At 35.0% G+C, this 21,211-nt stretch overlaps 3 protein-coding genes and 1 long non-coding RNA gene across 6 annotated transcripts in view; 3 read left to right on the top strand and 1 right to left on the bottom strand.

Annotated features, from left to right (window-relative positions):
• Positions 1-21: 21 nt before the first annotated feature.
• LOC126872427 (optineurin-like) lies at positions 22-6,676 on the top strand. 2 transcript variants are annotated; one of them, XM_050632375.1, is made up of 7 exons: positions 22-1,499; positions 1,806-4,402; positions 4,705-5,036; positions 5,117-5,410; positions 5,465-6,016; positions 6,103-6,288; positions 6,379-6,676. In XM_050632375.1, the coding sequence occupies exons 3-7, from the start codon at positions 4,719-4,721 to the stop codon at positions 6,499-6,501; spliced, it is 1,473 nt and encodes a 490-aa protein (XP_050488332.1). In that variant the 5' UTR covers positions 22-1,499; positions 1,806-4,402; positions 4,705-4,718; the 3' UTR covers positions 6,502-6,676. The 2 variants fall into 2 exon arrangements, with proteins under 2 accessions (XP_050488332.1, XP_050488333.1); XM_050632376.1 differs by having other exon boundaries at positions 22-4,402; positions 6,103-6,271.
• A 692-nt stretch (positions 6,677-7,368) lies between these two features.
• LOC126872423 (disks large-associated protein 5-like) lies at positions 7,369-10,846 on the top strand. Its single transcript, XM_050632364.1, has 4 exons — positions 7,369-7,781; positions 7,861-10,230; positions 10,301-10,423; positions 10,523-10,846. The coding sequence occupies exons 1-4, from the start codon at positions 7,625-7,627 to the stop codon at positions 10,564-10,566; spliced, it is 2,694 nt and encodes an 897-aa protein (XP_050488321.1). The 5' UTR covers positions 7,369-7,624; the 3' UTR covers positions 10,567-10,846.
• Positions 10,423-13,387, bottom strand: LOC126872432 (uncharacterized). The gene is made up of 3 exons (XR_007691979.1): positions 13,244-13,387; positions 13,113-13,159; positions 10,423-12,659 (listed from the first exon to the last, which is right to left on the bottom strand). It is a non-coding gene; the product is annotated as an uncharacterized LOC126872432 (long non-coding RNA).
• Positions 13,388-13,599: 212 nt separating this feature from the next.
• LOC126872420 (integrin alpha-PS2-like) overlaps positions 13,600-21,211 on the top strand; it is a 74,840-nt gene continuing 67,228 nt past the window's right edge. The window contains exon 1 of one of the 2 annotated variants that reach the window (XM_050632355.1): positions 13,600-14,107. In XM_050632355.1, the coding sequence (XP_050488312.1) occupies positions 13,929-14,107 (179 nt within the window). In that variant the 5' untranslated portion in view covers positions 13,600-13,928. The remainder of the gene's footprint in view (positions 14,108-21,211) is intronic. The other variant, XM_050632356.1, reaches the window with a different exon arrangement.

Consider the following 21,211-nt stretch of genomic DNA (forward strand, 5'->3'; position numbering starts at 1 on the left):
AATATTTTTGTTTGGTGATGTGTTCTGAAACGATTCGAGTCGTTTTGAGCATGTACACACAGTGAAACGAAGAGTTCGGACATGATTTGAAGCTTCTGAAAGTCTCGATGAGTGTTGAATCTTGAGGCCTCGCCGGGGCTTCGGTCTCTAAAGTTTCGATGAGTTTCGAAAGTCGCGATAGATTTTGTAAATTTTAAAAATCATGAAAGTCTTGGCGAATTTTTAAATCTCTCGAATCGTATCGAAGTTGAGATTCAAACTCTCGCCGCTACTCTTACCGAGATACTCACATTGTACCGTCGAGTGTCTGGTCTAGAAGAAACAAATAGAGTTTAGTTAGCAGCGTAGCGTATTAACAACGGCACGGCCAACCGAGTTTGATAGTATTATTAAATAGATTAATAGAAAGTTATATTTTTCGAATGTATCCTTTTTAGGGGAAAAGATCCATCTATATAGAATATAATCATACCTATTTATATATGCAATGTCTTTTTATGTTTTAATTATCCATGTGATTAATCGAAGTTATTACATTTACGTTCACATTTCGTTTCTTATTAACTTATGCTAATATAATTACATGTGTGCATATTAATTAGAGTTCACAGTCCGTTAGGACGAGTTCGTAAGAATAAGCCAGATCACGTGCCTTTCTGAACTATGTTCCACACAATTAATAAATTAAATAGTCATACCACCTGTAACCAAAATATTACTAAATCTTTCAAAATGTTGGTGAAAATATTATATTTCCGATAAATACATATAAACAATTCTCAACAGCTTCGGTTACATAATATGCGTCGCTATCTACCAAGTAAGAATTACGTCAATTACAATTTGCATCGGAAGAAAAAAAATTATACCTAATTCAGCTACTTGCTTCGATAATCATTTCTCGAATACGCGTGTCATTTTGCTCACTAAAAGGTATTGCAAGTTTCTTTAGAAAACGGCATACAATATAGTACCATTTGGCAGTTTCTTATCAAGCATTCAAAAATGACACTAGTAGGTACTAATAATAATGTATCGCGTGAGTTTACGTCAAAATCGGATCTGCCAATCGCGTCACTTTTGACGAAGTCTCTTCATAGTAGTTTCCGAGTTCTTCTTACCATTAATTCTACTTCAAGTTACAAAAATTTGTGACACATTAATTTTTATATATCGTTATAACATTCAATCTTGGTGCAAACATTTATCGCGTTGCGATAAATCGTCTATCATATATCGAGATCACATGTTTAAAGTAATTCTATATTGAGACTGTAATCTCCTGTTTAGAGGAATATTACTGAAAGTATATTTGTTTACATTTAGAAATCGTTTTTTCACTCACTAAAAGATAAGCCTGTATTTACGTGTGCCAGGAATATCGTCAGAGTCCAATTGATAACGGATGATGTAGAGACACCGAAAATGTTATCAATAGGTAACCTGCATATATCTGCATATATCTAATACTGTATATATCTAGCAGAAAATTTAAGAAGGTGGGTTACCAGAGTTTTGTTGCGCAACTCAAATATTTACTGATAAACTGATATAGAGCAACGCAATTTCAAAGCTAAAGTTATCATTTAAAGTGCCACTACTTACTGACTGTAAAGAAAGATTGATATATAAAAATATTAACGTTAATATCATCATTTGGAGAAACGTATTCGTTGTCTTCGTATGGACGCAAAATAATCTTCAAATTTTCGTTTAATTTTTATTACAATATAATTTTAACGATCACTAGTGCTGGTTTATGCAAAAATGTATGCGCAATTCAATAAAATATTGATTCTTTATAGGTTATTTATGAGATAAAATCCACATATACTACGTAGTCCGGTTTGGAGATCAGTAGAATAAGGCAGAGATAGTATACCATCAGCCGGTAGGCATCTGCCTGACCTAACGTGTCTATTTCTCCTTAACATATCATACGATGCAACTGTTCAATATTCGATTTCTACGAATGATGTTGCATATCATTATGCATGTTTCTAAAAAAAAAAAAAAAACGAAGTAACGTAAGAAATAACGAATTTAAATATTCCTTCAAAATTATTACATTACAAAATTGTAAATTCTTCGTAAAACGAGAAATAAATGATTATTAACGGATAATTTAGGCTAGATAGAAAACTTGAAATATAAAAGATAAGAAACAAAAATAAAAAGTCATATGATATGGAGATATCAAATTGTATAACTGCTTTAAATTCATATCGAGTCGCTGCGAAGATATTTTTTATTTTGTACATGACGTAAAAAAGAAAATATTTCCGAAAGAACAGAAAAACTGATTATCTCTTGTTTACGAGATTATATTTATACTCTAATAGTACATCCGACATTTTCGTCAGCAACAACTAATTGATTACGAAACTGAAGGAAAGAAATATCGCATGCATCATGCACTTTATGTTTTCTGTATTATTCTTCTTCAATTATGCAGATCATTTGTTGGATTAATTAAGGAAACATTAATCATCTGCACTCGCAAATTCCATAGAGCGAGCTTTGATATTCTTTTATACATTGTTGTGAGTAGACTGGTTTGAAGTCTATAACTTTTTTTATAAAGTGTCAAAGAATTTTCATAATCTTCTACTCTTTTATTTTTTATATAAAATAAGTTGTTGGACATGCATCATTGGATTAACGGTTAGAGGATCTTATACTTGCATACGTCCGCGTGAACAAGTTTGCTGATTTCTAGGGAACATCGAATAATTTTTAATCTTATTTTTTTACATTTTAGTCTTTAACTGTCATCCGACAATATACATTGAACCTGTGATAATAAATTTTAGTATGTTGAGTCAAATCGTTATCATTCTTTCGCAATATACGTATATCTAACATACTCATCGTGTGAATGACGTGCTGCATCGTTACATAAGCGTATCAATGGGACGGTAATTTTAATTTTATCTGTGTCGAGTCATTGACTTAATCATTGACTAAATACAGAATAGACCTGACACTATATGGGATTTATTATGGAATTTATTTATTCATTTGTATCTCACATTCTGAAATACCGATCACGAGAAAAATCAGTGTGTCTCTTACGTTTTCTAGGATTTGCTACAACAAATATGAGAATTATATTCAATTCAATCGTCGCGTCGCAAGCGATAACGAATTTGTCATCTTATGGGATATCGTCACACGTAATACTGTAATAGTACATTGGACGAGGTACAGGATGTATTGTCCTCACGGCAGCAGGAAAGTAAAGGATAACTCAAAACTGACCCGATACTCACGATTCAAAATCCCGCGCAAAATGGCCGTTACCAACGTGTTTTATTTCATATTTATTTACAGTCAGCGACTCTCCTCATTGGATGAATCGTGAATAGAAACCAATATGGCATCAAAAAGCCGCGTAAAATACACTAAAATAAACGTTACATGTTAGACAAATCTATGTGTTAATCTATGATTTTACGTACGCATAATTTTTGAAGTGATAAATTCATAACATCCATAGTATCTTAATCTACCGGGGTGGAGCCAAAGAAATGGATTTTGGATGTGCACGTTCACTGCAAAGAAACGTCAATTCCTGATTCTTTCATTTAGTATTTGAAGAGTTTGCGCGTTTAAAAGGACACTTTAATCCAATTAACTCCCTAACATTTCACCCTAACAATCGTAGTTTCTCAACGGGTGAAGAAGATGGTTTATGTTCGTATTAATATATTTGATCAATCTTATTTTAAGTACTAATTTTATGAAATAAAGATAAATATAGATGTATCAATTAAATGAATGGCATAAATTATTTTTTCTATTCATTTTCTTGGTATAAACATTAGAGTAGAGGCCTGGTACAATATGTCAGAAATAAAGATTTACTATGTTATTTAAATTTACTGTTCATATAATACATCATTTTTGTAGCAAAAACATGGAATAGTCCTAAATATTTAAGGCACGTAGGTGAATTATATTGAATATAAACTTATTTCTTATTTTAATAATTTAACACTAACACCTTACACTCTCATTTCCTTTCTAGTAGAAACTGGTACAAAATTGTTAGAAATAAACTCTAAATAGTGAAATATTTGCACAGTTGGTAAGAAAAAGTCCGACATTTTGTGTGAATCAATTATCCAGGGTTTCTACTATATATTAAAGTATATATTTATTCCAAACGTAATCTGAAACCAAAAAATTTTCTCTCTGCCAAAAGTTAATTTTTACAAATAAAATTCGATAGTAGAATAAATTAAGAAATATTTCTGTTTATTAAGAAATTAATTAATTTTATGATTGGACATGATCGCTTTGTAGCGCTGTTATTCATATAATTCATCAACATATACAAAGTGAAATATGATGAACCGTCAGTTTTCTACGACGTCATATTTATAAAACAGTGATTCTGGTAAGCCTGGATTTTATCAAAATCTGGAATAAAAAATATTTTATCTTAACTGTCACTTATTCGTCGTTATGGAAAAAATATATCTAAATTCTAATATTAATTATTGCCAATAGATTTTATATTGCTCTAAATAATGAAGTAACTTTGAAAACTGTTGTTATTATTATCTTAAATTTAAATTATAGTTTATCGTAATTTAATGAAAATATACATATAAAACTATAGTTACTGGACATTTTGTAATATCAACAAGTACTTAGATTATCAAAGTAAATCATCAAAATATCAAATTATTGCTACAGATGATTTTTTAACCATGGAGCCTAGTGAAGAACAAAAATCTACATCAGAAGAGCAGAACTCAACCAAACTATTGAATATTAATCCAAGACTATATGCCGAGCCAGAAAGCCATTTGCAGAATCTTGGGTTTACTGTAAATAATGGAAAGGCTAGATTCAAATTGGATGAGGATGCACCTTTGTACTGTAAAACAGCAGTTAAAGATGTTTGTGCTGTTGATGAAGATGACACATCATTATCTTTTGTGGTGCTAGGTAAAGATTCATTGGATACTATCCAACAGTCATCGCTTGCATCTTATGTTGATATTCAACAAAAGTGTATGTCTATTGTACGTATCTGTTAATTGACTAAAATTTAATGTTCTAAATTAACTCCAGTAGACTTGTTTAAATTTTATTTTATATGCAGGATTATAATTCTATGATAGCGTCATGGGATTCAGCAGAAGTACATCAAAAGTTAAATGAGGTGTTACAAGAAAACACAAAATTAAAGGAAACATTAAAACAGAATAATATAGCTATGAAACAACAATTTAACACACTAGTGACGTGGCAAGAAGATATTATGAGAATACATCAAAATCATAAGAAAAAATTTGCAGAAACTAGAGAATTAATAAACTACCTTAAAAAAGAAAATACGGACCTAAAAATGAGACTTAGCTCTGAACTAACTAGTCATTCGGAAATGGGATACGAGGTACGTTATATCTTTTTTCTTTATACATTTGTTAATATTGCTATTCTATTGTAGTTTCTTGATGCAAATGATAAACAAGATACAGCAAGAGAGGAAAAAGTGTCTATTCCTGAAAATCAACTTAGTGAACAAGTTTGTTGTGAATTAGACTCGATATTGAATGAAAATACAGACAAAGTAAAGATACTAAAGGAAGGTGGGACTTCAGAATCCATTGAAAAAACTGTAGAATCAGAACAAGAAAACGCTGATAATAAACGATTTTTCGAAGAAGAAAAAATCGCACTTCAGAAAGAGAGAGAAAATCTTGAAGAAGAAAAGAAAATGCTTGACAGTCAAAAAAAGACCTTGGAATTAGAATACAAAAATTTAAACAGTGCTAAAGAACTTCTACAGCAAGAAAAAATTAGTTTACAAGAAGAACAAACATCTTTGGACCAACAAAGTCAATTATATGAAATTTATTATAAAAAGTCTTTAGAATCAGAAAAGGAAAAATTTCAAACAAAATATAACCAGCTAATTGCTGAAATTGGTGTGATGCATGAAAGTGTACAGAAAAAAAAAGCATGTATAAAAGAGCTGCAGAAAGAATTAGCACAATATGTAAGTATGATTTATTCAATAAAAATTAGAATCAAATACTTTTTTCTAACAATAAATGCAATAATAATCTTTCATTATTAATGTAGGTGGAAGATAACAGTTTGCTGCGAACACAGTTAAGACTTCATGAAGAAGATTTTGGACAGGAGAGAAAACTCAGGGAGATATTATTACAAGAGAAAAATGCACTAAATGCAGATTTACAAAAACAAATAGAATTTAACGAGAAACTACAACAACAAATTAAATCTCTAAGTACGTGTGGAAGACCTGTAAGTTGCCAAATGTTTCTATGCTTTATAGATATATAATTTGACTTTTTGTGATATATCAGAAATTATGTTATATCTATTCAATTTCAGACAGACATTATTGAACAATTACAGCCCCCACTGTTATCATTGTCATGTCCAAACTGTAATTGTACATTCCCAAATGTACATTTACTGGAAACTCATGTTAATGATTGTTTAAGTTTAGACTAGTGCAAAATCTTAAAATACATATTTTGTTAAATATGTGTATAATTATAAAAATAGAAATATTGATAGATATAAAAATGTTTCCATTAATGTTATATTAGACAACATACATTTTATTGTAATAGAAGTTGTAAATAAGATGAAATAAAATTATTTAAATTTTAGTATTAAATATAAAGTGCATGATTTATTCCCTCCAAATTCTGACACGCTTAAATAAAAGAAAAGGATTTCCCTTATGATTTAATAACAAATTCAAGTATTTAACTATGTTAATATCGAGAATCCGTTAAAATAACATTTAGAAATATGTGTGAAAAGATATATGTACTTATTACAAAATGATACATATAGACTGAAAGCTTTTCTTTAGTGAAAAATAGAAAGTTTTTCATTTTCCTAACTAATTATTGAGATGCATAATTTGAAGAACAAATAAAACTCGCATGTGAGATTGGAATAATAAAGAGAATATATGTTTATGTATGAGTGTAAAGATTCTTGAAAACGAAAGTCACTGTTATATAAAAGTTTAAACTAACATTGGCGCACTGGAAAATTATTTCGAACTTGTATATATCATATCAGAAAAAAATACAAAAATGATTTCGTCGCTGGTATTATGAACACTGTAAGTAGCTTGTAAGCATTTTTAATAGCTCCAAATTTTAATACAAATTATTTAAACTACATTGTATGAATATAATGATATTGTTTGGTTTCTATATTGTATCATAATTAATCTCGAATTATCAATGAGTGTATATTATAGAAGATTATATTAGACAATTTTATAGGTTTCGTTCATAAAAAAAATTCTTATGTTGGTATTAAATATTCTTTTAGTCTTCTTTTCTTAGTTTATAATGAGTTATTAACGAAGAAATTTTTACAGTAAAGTTAGAGGAAGAGTCGTAAATGGAATTATACTTTCATTTCGCATAAATTAATATCAGCGAAGATTAAAATTTGAAAGGAATTGGTAAGAACATAGCTTTCATTGCTGTTGGTAGCACTTCTATAGCGTAGTATGTTTAAACTGTTTTCCGTTGAATCACAAACGGTTAAACGAAAGATACGTTTTAATCTCGTCGGCAGCCTAAAATAAGTATAAAATAAAATAGCGATGTTGCAGAAATACAAAGCATGTAATGCTGGAAATACAGAAAAAAATCGTATTATCCGCGCTGCAAGATATAAAGAGTCGCGTAAAAGTTACAGAGCAAAGGCTTTTAATGAAAATCGCAATATATCAAACACTGCGATAAATATTCAAGATGAAAGTTTGTATTAAACTCTATTAAAATTTTATGAATAATTATTAAAAATTGTTACTATTGGTTAATTAAAATTTAATTTCAGAAGCTCAGACTGATCCTGCTGTAGAAGACCGTCTACTTAGACTTGAAAAATGGAAAGCCGAACGTGAAAAACGTAAGAAGGTTGAACAACGTACAAAAAAACGACCGTTTATAGTTGGAGTTGTTCATCATAAAATATATTCGCCAATTACAACAACTACACCAGTTAATACACTTACCACTACTTCTAAGTCTGTTCCTAAACGAGTAACAAGGGCGACAGAGAAGCGATTAATGAATAAAGCAAACGAGAAGAAAAATGCAGAAAATTCAAGTAAGAATTTAAATGTACCAAATAAAGATCAGAGAAATCAGAAAAAGGCAGTGAAATCTTTCGCCCCTGAGGGACATAAATTTAAAGCTCCACCAGGGTTGCCTAAAATGCCATTATTTGGGAAAGTAGTCGTACAAAGTATGTCACCTGCCAGACTAAGTCAACTTTTAAATTCTCCTACAAAAATGACAAGGGCTAGTATTAAAAACCATAGTACAGAGTTTATTGAAGAAAAGGATCATTTATCAGTAACTGATACAGAAGATAGTTCTGTGGAATCTATATCATTAAAATTATCAGTTAGTGATAAGGAAACATCAAGTGATAATGAAATACATAATAATAACAGCATCACAGAAGCCTCTTCTTTAGACAATAATATGTCTACATCAATATGGTCAAGTTCTCCATGTGAACCAGCTTTTTTTTCACCTCATATAGTTTCTAGTCGTGGAAAAAGCAATGCCAGAAAAGAACAACAGTTAAGACGAGGTTTTAGTCTTACTCGTTCCTCTGACAACGATATTCCTACAAAAGATACAGTTATGAAAAATTTAAATATTTCGATTGAAGAAGAAGAACGTACTGCACAATATTTTCATTTTCTTTTGAATAAAGAAATAAATAGATTAAATGAATTATGTGAAAAATGGACAGAAATCAAAACAAAGCCTGACACTACAGATGATGGTCAGTATGAAATAAATCAAGCTATTGGGCAAACAAAATTGTTAATAAGCAAAAAGTTTGAAAGATTTCGAAGATTAGTTAATGATTGTGAAACAGGAAAGGGTGAAATGTTAGTTACATGTAAGGATTTGCAAGGATTTTGGGATATGATGTACATAGAAGTGAGAAACTGTGATGTACGATTTGAAAAATTAGAAAATCTTCGTGCACATGCTTGGAAAGAGGAGGAATTGTTTGCTCAGAGACCAGTTGCTAAAAAAAAAGTTGTTAAAAAGAAAGTTGTATCAACGAAGCCCAGTTCTGTTAGAGCTTTCTTAGCAAAAAAGAAAATGAAGTTAAGAAATAGTGGTGATACAAAAGAACTTAAATCTAAGTCTATTAATTCCAGCGAAAATGAAATTATATCTGTTAGAGATGATAAAAGATTAAGTTTATTGCAAAAGGTACAATCATCTGAAACACCAAAGATAGCAAAGAGTCCATTAACAATAATAAAGATAAGTCAGATGTGTAAAACTCCAAAGATTCAGTTAGATGATTCAATATCCTACATTAATTCTAATCGAACGCCAGGAAAGAGTATATTGAAACAACAAAAAAATTTTAATGAAATAGAATCAACAGTAAAATCTGCAAATAAAATTAATTTTAATGATCATATAATTTTAAATGAAGTATCAATTGACGAAGAAACACAAACAAAGATGGATTTAGCTGCAGTATTATCAAAGATAGATAGCTTTGATAATACAGAAATGAAAATTAAAGCAGAAAAAAAGCTTTATTTTGATGACAGTAATTCTGACGAGGATGATTTTGATAATGAAGACAAAATTAAAAAATCTCTGGGAAGTAGAAATTCGGCAGACAGGAACATTCATAAAATACCGATTATAAGGGTAGAAAAAGCTACACCATTACAAGAAGTAAATAAACGTTTTAATACACCATTCAGGAAGATCACCAGACAAAATGCAGTGGATGAGGATGAGTCAGTGTTAGATGGAACCTTCACATTAGATAAAACTAACAAAGAAACTTCAGACGATATAGATTTAAGTACATTGAATGACAAATTAAAAAAATATTCTATAAGTAGCAACGAGGAAACAAATGACCAAACTGACAATGTAAGAATATTGAGAAATAGAATTGTTACTTCAACAGGAACACCTATGCCTAGGCGAAGATCTTCTAGAAGAGTATCTGGTAATATACAAGAAACAGAATATAAAGAAAATGAAACTCCTATGGATAGGAGAAGAAGAAAAAGTCGTTTTAAAATAAATGCTAGTAATAATGAAAAGACAAATATAGAGTTGTTGTGTTATAGTTGTAATGACATATGTCTGGATAAAAGTAGTGACAAGAGAAGATCCACAAGAAGTGTAAAATTTTCTGGCATAGGTAATTTTATACAAAGTACATAATATTTTGTCTTTAAATGCAATGTTTAAATGAACATGTTTTATTTCAGAAAAAGAGTGCAGTAATAGGACAAATAAACCAACCCAACCTTTGACTCCTCACGTTAAAAAAAGTAAACGTAAAAGTAGGAGTATGTCAATGGAAACCTCTAGTTTGGGAATAGAAGAGAAATGTAATTAAATAATTTTATTTTAGCTTTTGTTAATTTGATATTATGTATATATTTTCTTTTATAGATATATATTTGTATGTAATTATAATTCGATTTTAGCGTCCCAACGTATCAGCAGGAGATCGCAAAACAAGAAATTATAATATTCGGTATTATGAAATTTGTGTAACTGGCTCATAAAGGTACAATAAGTTTTTACGATTTCTAATTGATATTTGATATGGATTATTTTTATTGCAACTATTGCTGTTGTCCAACCTTAATGTTTTATTTTAGATATATAATAGGGGCTAAATGCATTTTAATTGCATAACATATTCTTTACAAAGAATTAAAATAATACTTGCACATGATTTAGATTGGAAATTTATGTGTATTGTATAATTTATGTACGTTAATAAAACGGAATTATCGTTAAGGTGATGTTCATGTGGGTATATGCATATTTACAAAGTTGATGAAATAGATAGGCGCTATAATTGAATATCAGTGAATAATATATATATCCAATAAATATTTCTAATCACGCGTTTCGTATTTGTTCAAGTTAAATTAGATTCATGTTAATTTAGGTAATTCTGTTTAGAAAATATTCAAAAATATTTTTTATTGACCTTATCGTGATAGATTATGGTTATTTCCTTGCATGACAATATGACTTCTTGATTTATCAAAAACCACCGTCAATTTTAATCGGATCGCCAATGAAGTCATCCTGAGAGATTTTCCCTTGACTGACTATCCATTTAGGAATAAAGATTAGCCAAACGCAGATTAATTGCTTTAAGGTCATATTTTCGCTCCTCTATATCGCGCATCAGTCAGTCGAGTAACTCTTCTCGCTCTGGATTGTTAACATCACGGACGTTTTCAAGCTTTTCGTAATACCCCCAAAGTCCACCTGAATCTTCAGACGGACACATCTTTTTCCTCTTGATGCATATCGGAACATGCGACAATACCTGATCGGATAATGAATCACATGATCCCAATTAGCCCCAAGTCATATACATAATTTACTTTATCCCCTTCTGTACTAAGAAGCATTTTTAAAAAAATCCTCTGTTGATACATCGCCGTATTACAAATTCCCCTTTGCAAAAATGTGCAGATGGTAGTTTTTCCAATCCATAGCCAATTGTATGACTACATGAAACTTGTCAAGAGATATTGTCTTCGGAACAATCAGCCACCGTCAAATAGGTGGTTTGCTGCCAACCAGTGTGATTTGTTAGCTAAACTCGCCGGTCTTGGTCTCATATGCCGATATATTGTTTAAGCCGTTGTTTCTGGTCTTTGGTTAATTCAAAGACGAACTCTTCAGTCTGCCATGTGCCAGAAGTCACCAGGAACCTGAAACTGGAAAGCAATAGAATATACAATTGAATAATTTTCATCTAAAAATTTAACGTTTTATATTTTATAATTTCCATAGTTTCAATACGTTCAACGATATTTATATTTATAATTTTTAAAAGAATTTTTTAAAGTGACAATCTTAATGGAGACGTGGCTTAGATTTCAATCCTCTTGCCTCTAAGATGGCAAACTACTGAGGACAGGTCCTTTGGTCTCTTTATTCATTCATTTAAATCGACTGATTTTAACGATTTAAAAATGACACATTTTACAATTTTTTAATTGCAAAAATAATACGAATTTCTATGCACGAAATTTGTAAATTCATGTGCGCTACACCCCAAAGTAAAGATTTTATCGATTGTCTTCATTAAAATCTTCATTAGGTATGTTACGCTCGAACCTCGTCAAGTGTTTCTGAGAGTTATGTGCTTTGAGAACTTTTGAGAGATATTCAGTATCTTTTCCCTCATTCAGTAGCTTGAACAACTATTGATGTACTAGGCTCTGTATCAATTGAATAGCTTGGGAGGTTGTTGGTTGTTGATTTCCTAAAAATCATAAATTTTATGTACAATTAATATTTACCTATTATTACAATAATATTTATTTTATAGAATAAAACGAAGGCGGACTGGAAAATTTTTATCAGCAGATTACCGGCCCTCTATTTTTATTTCATTAATTAAATTATACGTAGAACCTGAAATCTTTACAAGTCCACTGAAATTTTATAATTATATACTTTATAATTTTCTTCTGTAAAGTGTAACGAGCATACTCTCATAGACGACGATATAGCGCCCACTTTTAGAACTTTCACCCATGCACCGAAGCATTCGATGATATCTTCTTGATATAATTTATTTTCCAATTCCTAAGAAAATGACAAAAGCGGACAATGTTATGTTTACACGCACGATTGTAACAAACATAGAGATGTAAGGATAGCGTACGTGAGCAAGCTGAAAAAGCGATATAGCATTAGAAAGAGAATGCCGCACAGAGGCGCCTTGTATCTTCGTCTAATAACGCGTGCATAATCGTACGATAAATATGTTAATGTAACACCGATCAGCGAGTGGCGTCAGTGCGCATTTCCAGTTAAACAAGGACAGAAGAGTCTTCTATGCAACGTTCTCTTTTTCTATTCTCACGTAATTTCGTTATTTCTTTAATTTTACTATTTCTTTTATATTTATCCGATTCAAAATAATTTCAATTCTCCTGCTAGTTATAAAAGCATAAAACGTTTGTAAAAGTTCTGGAATTTTCCGTAAAAATCCTTGCACGAAAGCTATCGCTTCATTTACGTAACTAATATACCTACCAAACTAGCGTTATCGTTGCAATTCACATTTTCCTAACGAATACGTCCTAATAAATGAAAAGTTAAACACACGATCATATTTTGGACATTCTCTCGTTCAGCTTGTAAAAAGTATACGAAAAGATCATTACGGAACGTTCTGTCGTATCGTCCTTATCATTATCTCTGTATCGCCTCGTTTCAAAATCTTACCTTTTCTCCATTCGTATTGTTTCGCGATTCCGATTGATGCGTTGGTCGATAGGCTGGCAAGTTCAATACCGTTTCGATCCGCGAAAACAGCGTCGAGCGATTAGAACCACAGCGGCGAGTAGAAACGCAGAAAAAAGACGGCGGGAACGAGACGAGAGCAGAGAGCAGAGGCCGATTGGGTCGTGGCGAGCTTAGTTGCGGTACGCAAGCACGCCGAAGCGGAGCGCAACTTCGGAACCGCGTACGGTGGGTGGGAGTTGCAGCCCTCGTGAGTCAAGAGAGCGAAGAGTAACCGAAAGAACAGACTTCTACTCAGTCTGTCCGCGGCCGTCCGTCAAGCAGACGTCCCCGACTCTCTTGTGCCCCTACTTCTATCGTTTCCGTCCGTCGTCTCATATCGAGTGTCTGTTTCACAGTGCCTCGAAGACCTCGTGAATGTCACATGTCGTCGATGGTACGACCGTTATCACCACCGACACCCTGATCGACCATCACCGTTGCTCCATCGATCGCGAGGATCGATCTTGATCGTTGTGCACGCGCTTATGACAGTTTATCGAGTCGAACCTATCCATCGTGCATGAGAACGACTGAACGTGTGGTCAAGTGGCAAAACGTGCAAGCATGTGGTACACGAATTTTATCACGGGTCTAATAGGCCTGATTTTCATCGTCGGCTTGCCACCCTGGTGTTCAGACGCGTTTAACGTGGAGACGAAACATTATGCGGTTTATCGAAACGAGACCAGATCCATGTTTGGATTCGCTGTTTCCGTGTACCGGGATAGATATGGTCGAGGATGGTGAGTCTTTATCTTCCCTTGATTTTTGCTTATTTATGACTTCTCTTGCACTGCAATGTGTTAAAGTTGTTGTGCAAAAATGTTATCGAGACGAAAGGTTTCTGCGTGTCTATAATTCTTATAATGCAATTTTGTTTGTTTTTTTTTTTTTTTTTTTTTTGGTACTTAAAGTTACGATAAAACACTTTCTGATGCTGCTGGCTCGAAATTCGTGCAATTCTACAAATAACTTTAGTTCGATCGTGCAAGAAGGAACAGCCTACTTTGTTTACGATTGATTTTGAAGGGTATACGAGTCGTTTGCGATTGTTGAAATTTATTGTTTCCTGGATATTTGTCCAAACATAACTTAGTATGTCGAAGAATATCTTTGAAGATATTTTGAAAGTATTACGATTGTTTATTTCAAACTCGTTCAATTCCGCTGTTTCATTACGACAAATGAATAGGTGAAACTAAAATAATTATTTTTTGAATGCTAATTATCTACACTAAATAATGAAATTGCGATATAAACATCGGGATTGGTAAATACCAAATAAGAAAGAACTAAGAAATTAGAAATAAGAGCCCAACAATCTCCCTGTAAGAGACTAAAATATAAAACAATATTATTATTATTATTATCATCGTCATCGTCATATAATGAAATTGTGAATTAATCATGGAATTGATCGATCTTGTGTAAAGGTGAAGTAAAATCACGAACGACTCGACACGCTACAAATCACCGACAGGTTGGATCATAGTTTTAAGTGGGCGATGTGTAATTCGATGACACATAATTCTTGGTAAAGATATGATTACACGCCGAATTTTCCTCGCATTTCGATTAAAGTTACGGAAGGTAAATAAAAATATTTATCGTATAACAAGCGTTTCACTTTCGCTATCTTTTATTACTTGCACGTCGAATCAGATTTTAAATATTTCGCTTAAAAACAAAGCTCGATTAACATTTTTACCAATTATGGGCCGTTCGCCGTTTAAGACTTCTCGGTATTGTGTCAGAGTCCGAGAATTTTTTCGTCGGTAACCCGTGACCCACATAATTTCAGAAATCCGTGTATCGAACAATTCGTGGCTCTGAATCATGGTTATTAAATGTCTGCTGCATATTTTAGTTCATACGCGTCCTCAGTTTACGAAGAAGCGCAATTCCGCTGACGGAAGGAACATTAACTCGCTACGTAAGTGGTATTAACGCACCTTCTGAGTTACACTTATCGCGTAAACGTATTCGAGAAAAACGAGGCATTAAAATACGAGAAACGAGAAATTACTTTAAGTAGATGAAATATTTTTCTCGTGGTCGAACGATTTTCCGACTAACAACTTTGATAGATATTCGGGAAGATGATGGAGAATAATTTATTGGATGTATCGGCGATATTTATCGTCGCGTAAATGGAAGACACTCCCACGAATTTAGGATGATCACGCTATCCTTTTAAATCCTCGTGCCAGAATCTAAATAGCAAAGCGACTTCTGCTGTTTCACCGCGTTCGTCGGATAATGAACCCCGCTAATGAAATATCGACTCTCGTTTGCCTACGACGTCTCTGAAAGCGTGTAATTTCTTCTGTTGCAAACACGCGACAACCATTCAGACCGTAGGATCGATCTCTTTAATCATAGGCGAATTCAGCGTATCGAATGCGCTCGTGTTTCTCCAAACGATGCGAAATAATAGCGTTGTCGTGGTTAATTTTGTATCGCAGTGTTGAATTTAAAAGCGCCATGGAATTAATTACGAAGCTTGTGTAATGCGATAGCTAGTAGAGTTGCAAAGATAGCAGTGATATTTGAGTCTTTTTAAGAAGGAAGACTTTACATTAAAGAATGTAGAATCGTTAACATATTAGTAACACAATTTCGATTCTATACTTGAAACTTAATCTTATCTCGAGACAATAATCGCCTCTAAACGATCTGAATCTTAATATCATTAGTAATAGTACACCAAGGTATTACTCGCAACAACTGCTAATTGCTATCATTCACAGTCGATGACTCGTTGGCAAACAGATCTGCTTCATCGATTATCCCCGTGACACGACGTTCGAGGGCAGACCCTTGGATAACAGGTGCTTCTCGGTGAGCTTAGAATCGTTTCTCCTTTTATGTCCCCTTTCGAGAACAAGGCGAGTCAGTTCTCCCGTTTCATCCGGACGCTCGTAACTGTTCTCCATCTTTCGATGACGATAAACACCCATCGGTGATAAGCGTTAGGTCGTAACGTATAAAACGTTCGTTTTCTTCGATCAAAATAAATATTCATTTTCGCTTCTCATCTGTTGCCGAAATCCATACGAAAAATATCGTTCTCCTGCATTTTATAAGAACGCCAACTCGAAGAAAGTTACTATTACGATTTATAACGAAATTAGCAGGCAATTAATTCGGTATAGCTACAATTATGAAAATAATTTCAAATTTTATTTTGAAGGATTTTCCAGAGGTACACCTGTTTCGGTAAGTAGCCAGATGAAATCGACCCATGACCACTTAACGAAGTATGCGCTTATCGCTATACGTTGTAACGTAACGTTTCATCGAAGAAGATCACGGTTTACGCTATCGTCTATACTAATATCGTATACATATTCGTTGTCGTTTCGAGTACGAGCAGTGTCTCTCGTGAGTCACGCGGCCCACGAATAAACGTTTCTGCTCCAGCTCCTCCGGCGACGATGGATATAAATAATGCCGACAGAACGAGGAAACGCGAGTAATAGCATAGGTTACGTCGGCTCTGTGCGGAAAAATGCGCGCGAAAGGTCGGCTAAGGTCCAGGCCACGTAATGTATTCGAATTCTAAAGGATGTCGAAGCTACCAAGCTATCGAAGTCGATAGAGACGCCATCGACTGACTACCGGCTCGAATCTTTGTTGCGCATGCAAATCCAATTCTCCAGCTTTCGTAAACGTGCCCATCTTCTTCGCGATCGTGTTTTCAACCTGGGTGAGTTTTAAGAATGGTACCGCACGACCGTTCATTCCGATAATTGGATTGGACCGCATAATTTGACAGGTTCGAGGGATTTGCGAAAGCGAGCTGGCTTTTCCGTTCGTTGGTGTCGATCGTCGGGACAGTTTATCCGACAGACAGGTAGAATCGATGGGACCAGGGTCATCATGAGAGTCATAAATAAATTTTATTCGACGACACGATTTTGTTTTTTTATTTGTAGAAACGCAGATGTTTTTCTACTTCTATTTTCGATAGTTTACTCGATCTAACGTTATACGTAATGGATCTATCGACATGACAGCTACGGTAAATTGGCGTTACAGATAGTTCTCTCAATCCGTCCTGTTTTCTCTCGTCAGCTACTTACACGGTTTCCCGTACATTGTTGTCTCGGAAGACAATAGACGTCGTAATATCAGAGAGGAAATAAAAGGACGGACCTGTGGACTGGCGTTCAGGATATCCAAAGCCACAGGAAGCCCGGATTACATCGTTCGTTACGAGAAACTTCGTAGGCGCTTATATTTAGGCCAGCTCGTGGAAACTTTACGAGCGTTCATCCTCGTTAATCCGGCGCGAGGCGGACGTACCAGGTTGCTACCGTACTGTCGTCGATCTGCCCTCGCGTTAATTCCCGAAATAGGATCTATATCGGAAAGCCGGCGATTTAGCCGTAATAGAGGAACGCACTCCTTCCTACATAAGCATTGCCATACTCGAGGAAAAACAAGCTGAATCATTTGCAAGAATCTTCTGAAATTCTAGATATACGTGCGTTTGTACGCTGCTAGGTGTAGTGGTGAGGAGTAGCCGACACAGGATTACATCATCATTGACATGATTCATAAAAAGAAACGCGTATTTACTAATTTGCATGAGCGCCACAACCATTTAGGAGACGAGGCGTTAAAAATTGAATTAAAAAATCGTACAGGATAGAATAGTGTAGAATAATCTGTACGAACTTGTTGGGATGCAAGTAATTACGCGTCAATCGTCATCTTTCTTTGTACAAGATATTTTACAGTTCGGTTCTAGAACTTCTACCTATCGAACGCGACCAAAAAATCATCACGACACCATCGAAGTAAAGCTACCGACCCGATTCTCGATTATCAGCGCTTTCGTTCGAAGTTTCGCCTTCGAAAAAAAAAAAAAAAACAGAATTCCGTAGCAGAGATTCGAATGGCGTAAAAGATGATCGTCGCTTTCGCTCTCGATCGTTTCTCGATAGGCGAAACAGGTCTGTCACTAAACGCGGTAGCGAGCAACACGTTCGTCGGATTCAGAGCACGAGGTTGGCTGTGATACAGGATGTTAGGTCATCCGTTACGTGGGCGGCTGGTAGCTCTCGCTTTGCTCTGATTAATACAGCGTTAATCTGCTCGTTCGATCTACCGTTTCACCCAAGCCTCGCCGTTTTCTCAATGAACCTGTCATCCTCCCGTCCTCCGTCAATTGGACGGCCCTTCGTGGAATTTGGAACTGCGTTTGCCGCCTTCCCGTCGCGTTTTCATGCACGCGAGCGCGCGCTTCGAGAAGGTGCCAGCTAATCTGCGGTCGTATCGGTCCTCACGAACGGTCTACGATGTCGATCTCTAGCGTAATCTTCGTTTTATCTGTACCGAACCGAAGTATCCTTGCGGCTCTTCGAGTCGTTTCTTCGCGTACGCGTAATAGGATTATCGTAGAAGCTCAACGAAGCCATTGAATATGAAATTGTACTATACGGCTTGTTCTATATTTCGTACAGACAATCGAGAAGGGCAAGTTTGTTCACAATTTGTATGGAGGAATCTTATAAAACTTTTTACTTTTAGTTGCGATCCAGACTAGACGAACGTATTAAAAGACAGTACAGATAGTATAGAGATGTCTGGTGGATCTCTTAAGAATATCTTTTGGATGTTTTGTAGTACGTGTAGCGATCTAATTCAAGAGTAGTCTCGAAGTAAGCAAAAAATGGACGATTTCGCAACTCGTTGCGAAAGTACTATCGTTCGCGATTATGCTTTCAGCTGTTTTATTTTGTGATCGAGTTTTTGTAATTATTTTGTAATCGTATGGAAACTGAAATATTTATCAATACCGTATGAGAAATATTTAGGTTGTACGCGACGAAGGAAAGGAAGAAAAAGCGCGGTGTACGTTGAACCATTTGGAAAGCCAGGAATACGCGTTTCCCAATCTCGAGATGGTATTCGAAAACAAGCTACAACCACGCGAATCGTTGTCACACGAAACTGTTACAGCAACGGCCTAGAGGCAAACATAATGGTAATTTTAAACGTGACGAACAGGTTGTAGGTTCAGACGTAGCTCATGTATATTTTTCAACACGATGATCCTACGAAATGCTTCCTCCGAACCAAATTATGAGTCAGCCTATCGTTGTCCGCGACTCGGTCTTGACTCACGATCTCCTTATTTACTAAAAAAAGAAGAAGGTAAGGGAGAATAAGGAAAGAAAGGGGCCAAGGCAAAAGAAAAAGGAAGAAGCAAAGTAGGAAGATAAAAGGGAGATAGAAATAAAAGATTTAAGGGAAAGGAAAACAAGAGAACGAGGAAAAAGAGGAAGACGATGAGAAAGGATTAAGGAAGAGAAAAAAATGGAGGAAGATAGAGAAAAAAGGAAAGGAAAAGTTTCGTCGTAGCTTCGCGATTTTTCTCCTTTTTCACCCAGATTCGATTACTCGTATCGAAACCGGCGGTTCGAGCCGTGCGCTAAATATAAAAATTACATATTTCACGAACGGAGGCACGCTTCGTATTCGAACAGATGATAAAAGTTTCTGCCACAGCGTCGAGACGAGAGACTGATAAGGCTCCGCTCTCCCTCCTTTTTCTTCGTCTTCGCTGATCGAATTAATTATCCAACTCGCGGAGATACGTTATACCGACGGATGATTTCTTCGAAGCGAAACTAGTTTCCCCCTTTGTTGAATTTCTATTATACGCCGGTCAGATTTTTCGCTGAGAATTCCGGGAAGCATGTGCTCCTTATCACAGCCCGCCTCCACGTGATAAGACCTTGCCACGATTTGCAACGTGCCGGTCGTTCGAGATTCTGCCAGCGTAGAAAATTTCGTGGTATCTACGTATTTTCTCTTCCTGTTTATTTCGCTGTCGATTCTTAATATGCTCCTAATGGCTGACGTTTCCACAACGACGTTGGTAACGCACCGTCTATAGAAATATTCTTTGACAATGAGCTGTTTGTTAACCCATTATAAAGCAAACGGTGAAATAACTTGCAAAACAAGATTACATAATGCGTAGGATGGAATAAGCAGAAGGAAGATTACAGAAAATCTGTTGCGCTTATTTTTCATCGACTTTGACCATTCTCTCGTGACGTTGCTCCGATACATTGTACGCGATCGTTTTACACGTTTTCCACGGTTAAGCTCTTCGTGAAATCTTTCGTCCCGCTAACGTCCGCTGTATCTTAGTCACGTTCGTTCGAATTTGGTGCTTACGAAGCGTGTCGATGGTGGAGGAAACGAGGATTCAATTTTCCTGTTTCCGGTCGGCCAAACGAAACAAAACGAGAGTCAGAATAGATCGGCGCGCTTTCCGCTTTTGATTAATTACCGTGCAAACTATAGAATCTTTCTTTTTTCCTTCGTCCCTTGCCTTCATCTTTCTTCTCGTGGTCTTTTTAAACTGCCATTTTAACGCCAAAAGAAAGAGTTTTTCTAATACAAAAGTACAGGGGGACTGTGGACTTTGGTCTGAATTTTTCGACGCATCCGGCGCGAAACGCGCGCTCGTGCCTCGTAGCGCAATAAAAGGATGATGTACGATGATCGTGTGCGGATGAACGATCCCCGGAGTGCAATGTAAACGAAGATTTAAACGGTAGCCGCGAACGATCGTGAGCACCGTGATCTTTCAGTCGAGTTAAGTACAAGGATCCACCTAAGACAGCGCGTTATTCGTCGCTTTTTATTCTCCCATCGGTCTTCAGACTTCGTGCTGACCGCCCACCTCTGCATACCTGGCACACCTTCCAATCGATTATCGATTCGCGTCGAGCCGGCGTTGATATTGATGGATCTTGACGATCCCGACTTTTCTTTCTCTTCCTCCTTCCCTTCTCCGCTTCCATTTCTCTATTTGCTTTCTG

This window comes from Bombus huntii, chromosome 13 (assembly GCF_024542735.1).
Source record: "Bombus huntii isolate Logan2020A chromosome 13, iyBomHunt1.1, whole genome shotgun sequence".
In the NCBI taxonomy this organism is placed as follows: domain Eukaryota; kingdom Metazoa; phylum Arthropoda; class Insecta; order Hymenoptera; family Apidae; genus Bombus; species Bombus huntii.

Bases quoted from the DNA above. Each gene is read 5' to 3' on its own strand.
- LOC126872423 (XM_050632364.1), top strand. From the start codon at position 7,625: ATGTTGCAGAAATACAAAGCATGTAATGCTGGAAATACAGAAAAAAAT. The intron at 10,231-10,300 runs GTAATTTTATAC...GTTTTATTTCAG, and splicing joins TGTAAAATTTTCTGGCATAG to AAAAAGAGTGCAGTAATAGG. The intron at 10,424-10,522 runs GTAATTAAATAA...ATTCGATTTTAG, and splicing joins TTTGGGAATAGAAGAGAAAT to CGTCCCAACGTATCAGCAGG.
- LOC126872427 (XM_050632375.1), top strand. From the start codon at position 4,719: ATGGAGCCTAGTGAAGAACAAAAATCTACATCAGAAGAGCAGAACTCA. The intron at 5,411-5,464 runs GTACGTTATATC...ATTCTATTGTAG, and splicing joins ATTCGGAAATGGGATACGAG to TTTCTTGATGCAAATGATAA. The intron at 6,017-6,102 runs GTAAGTATGATT...TTATTAATGTAG, and splicing joins AGAAAGAATTAGCACAATAT to GTGGAAGATAACAGTTTGCT.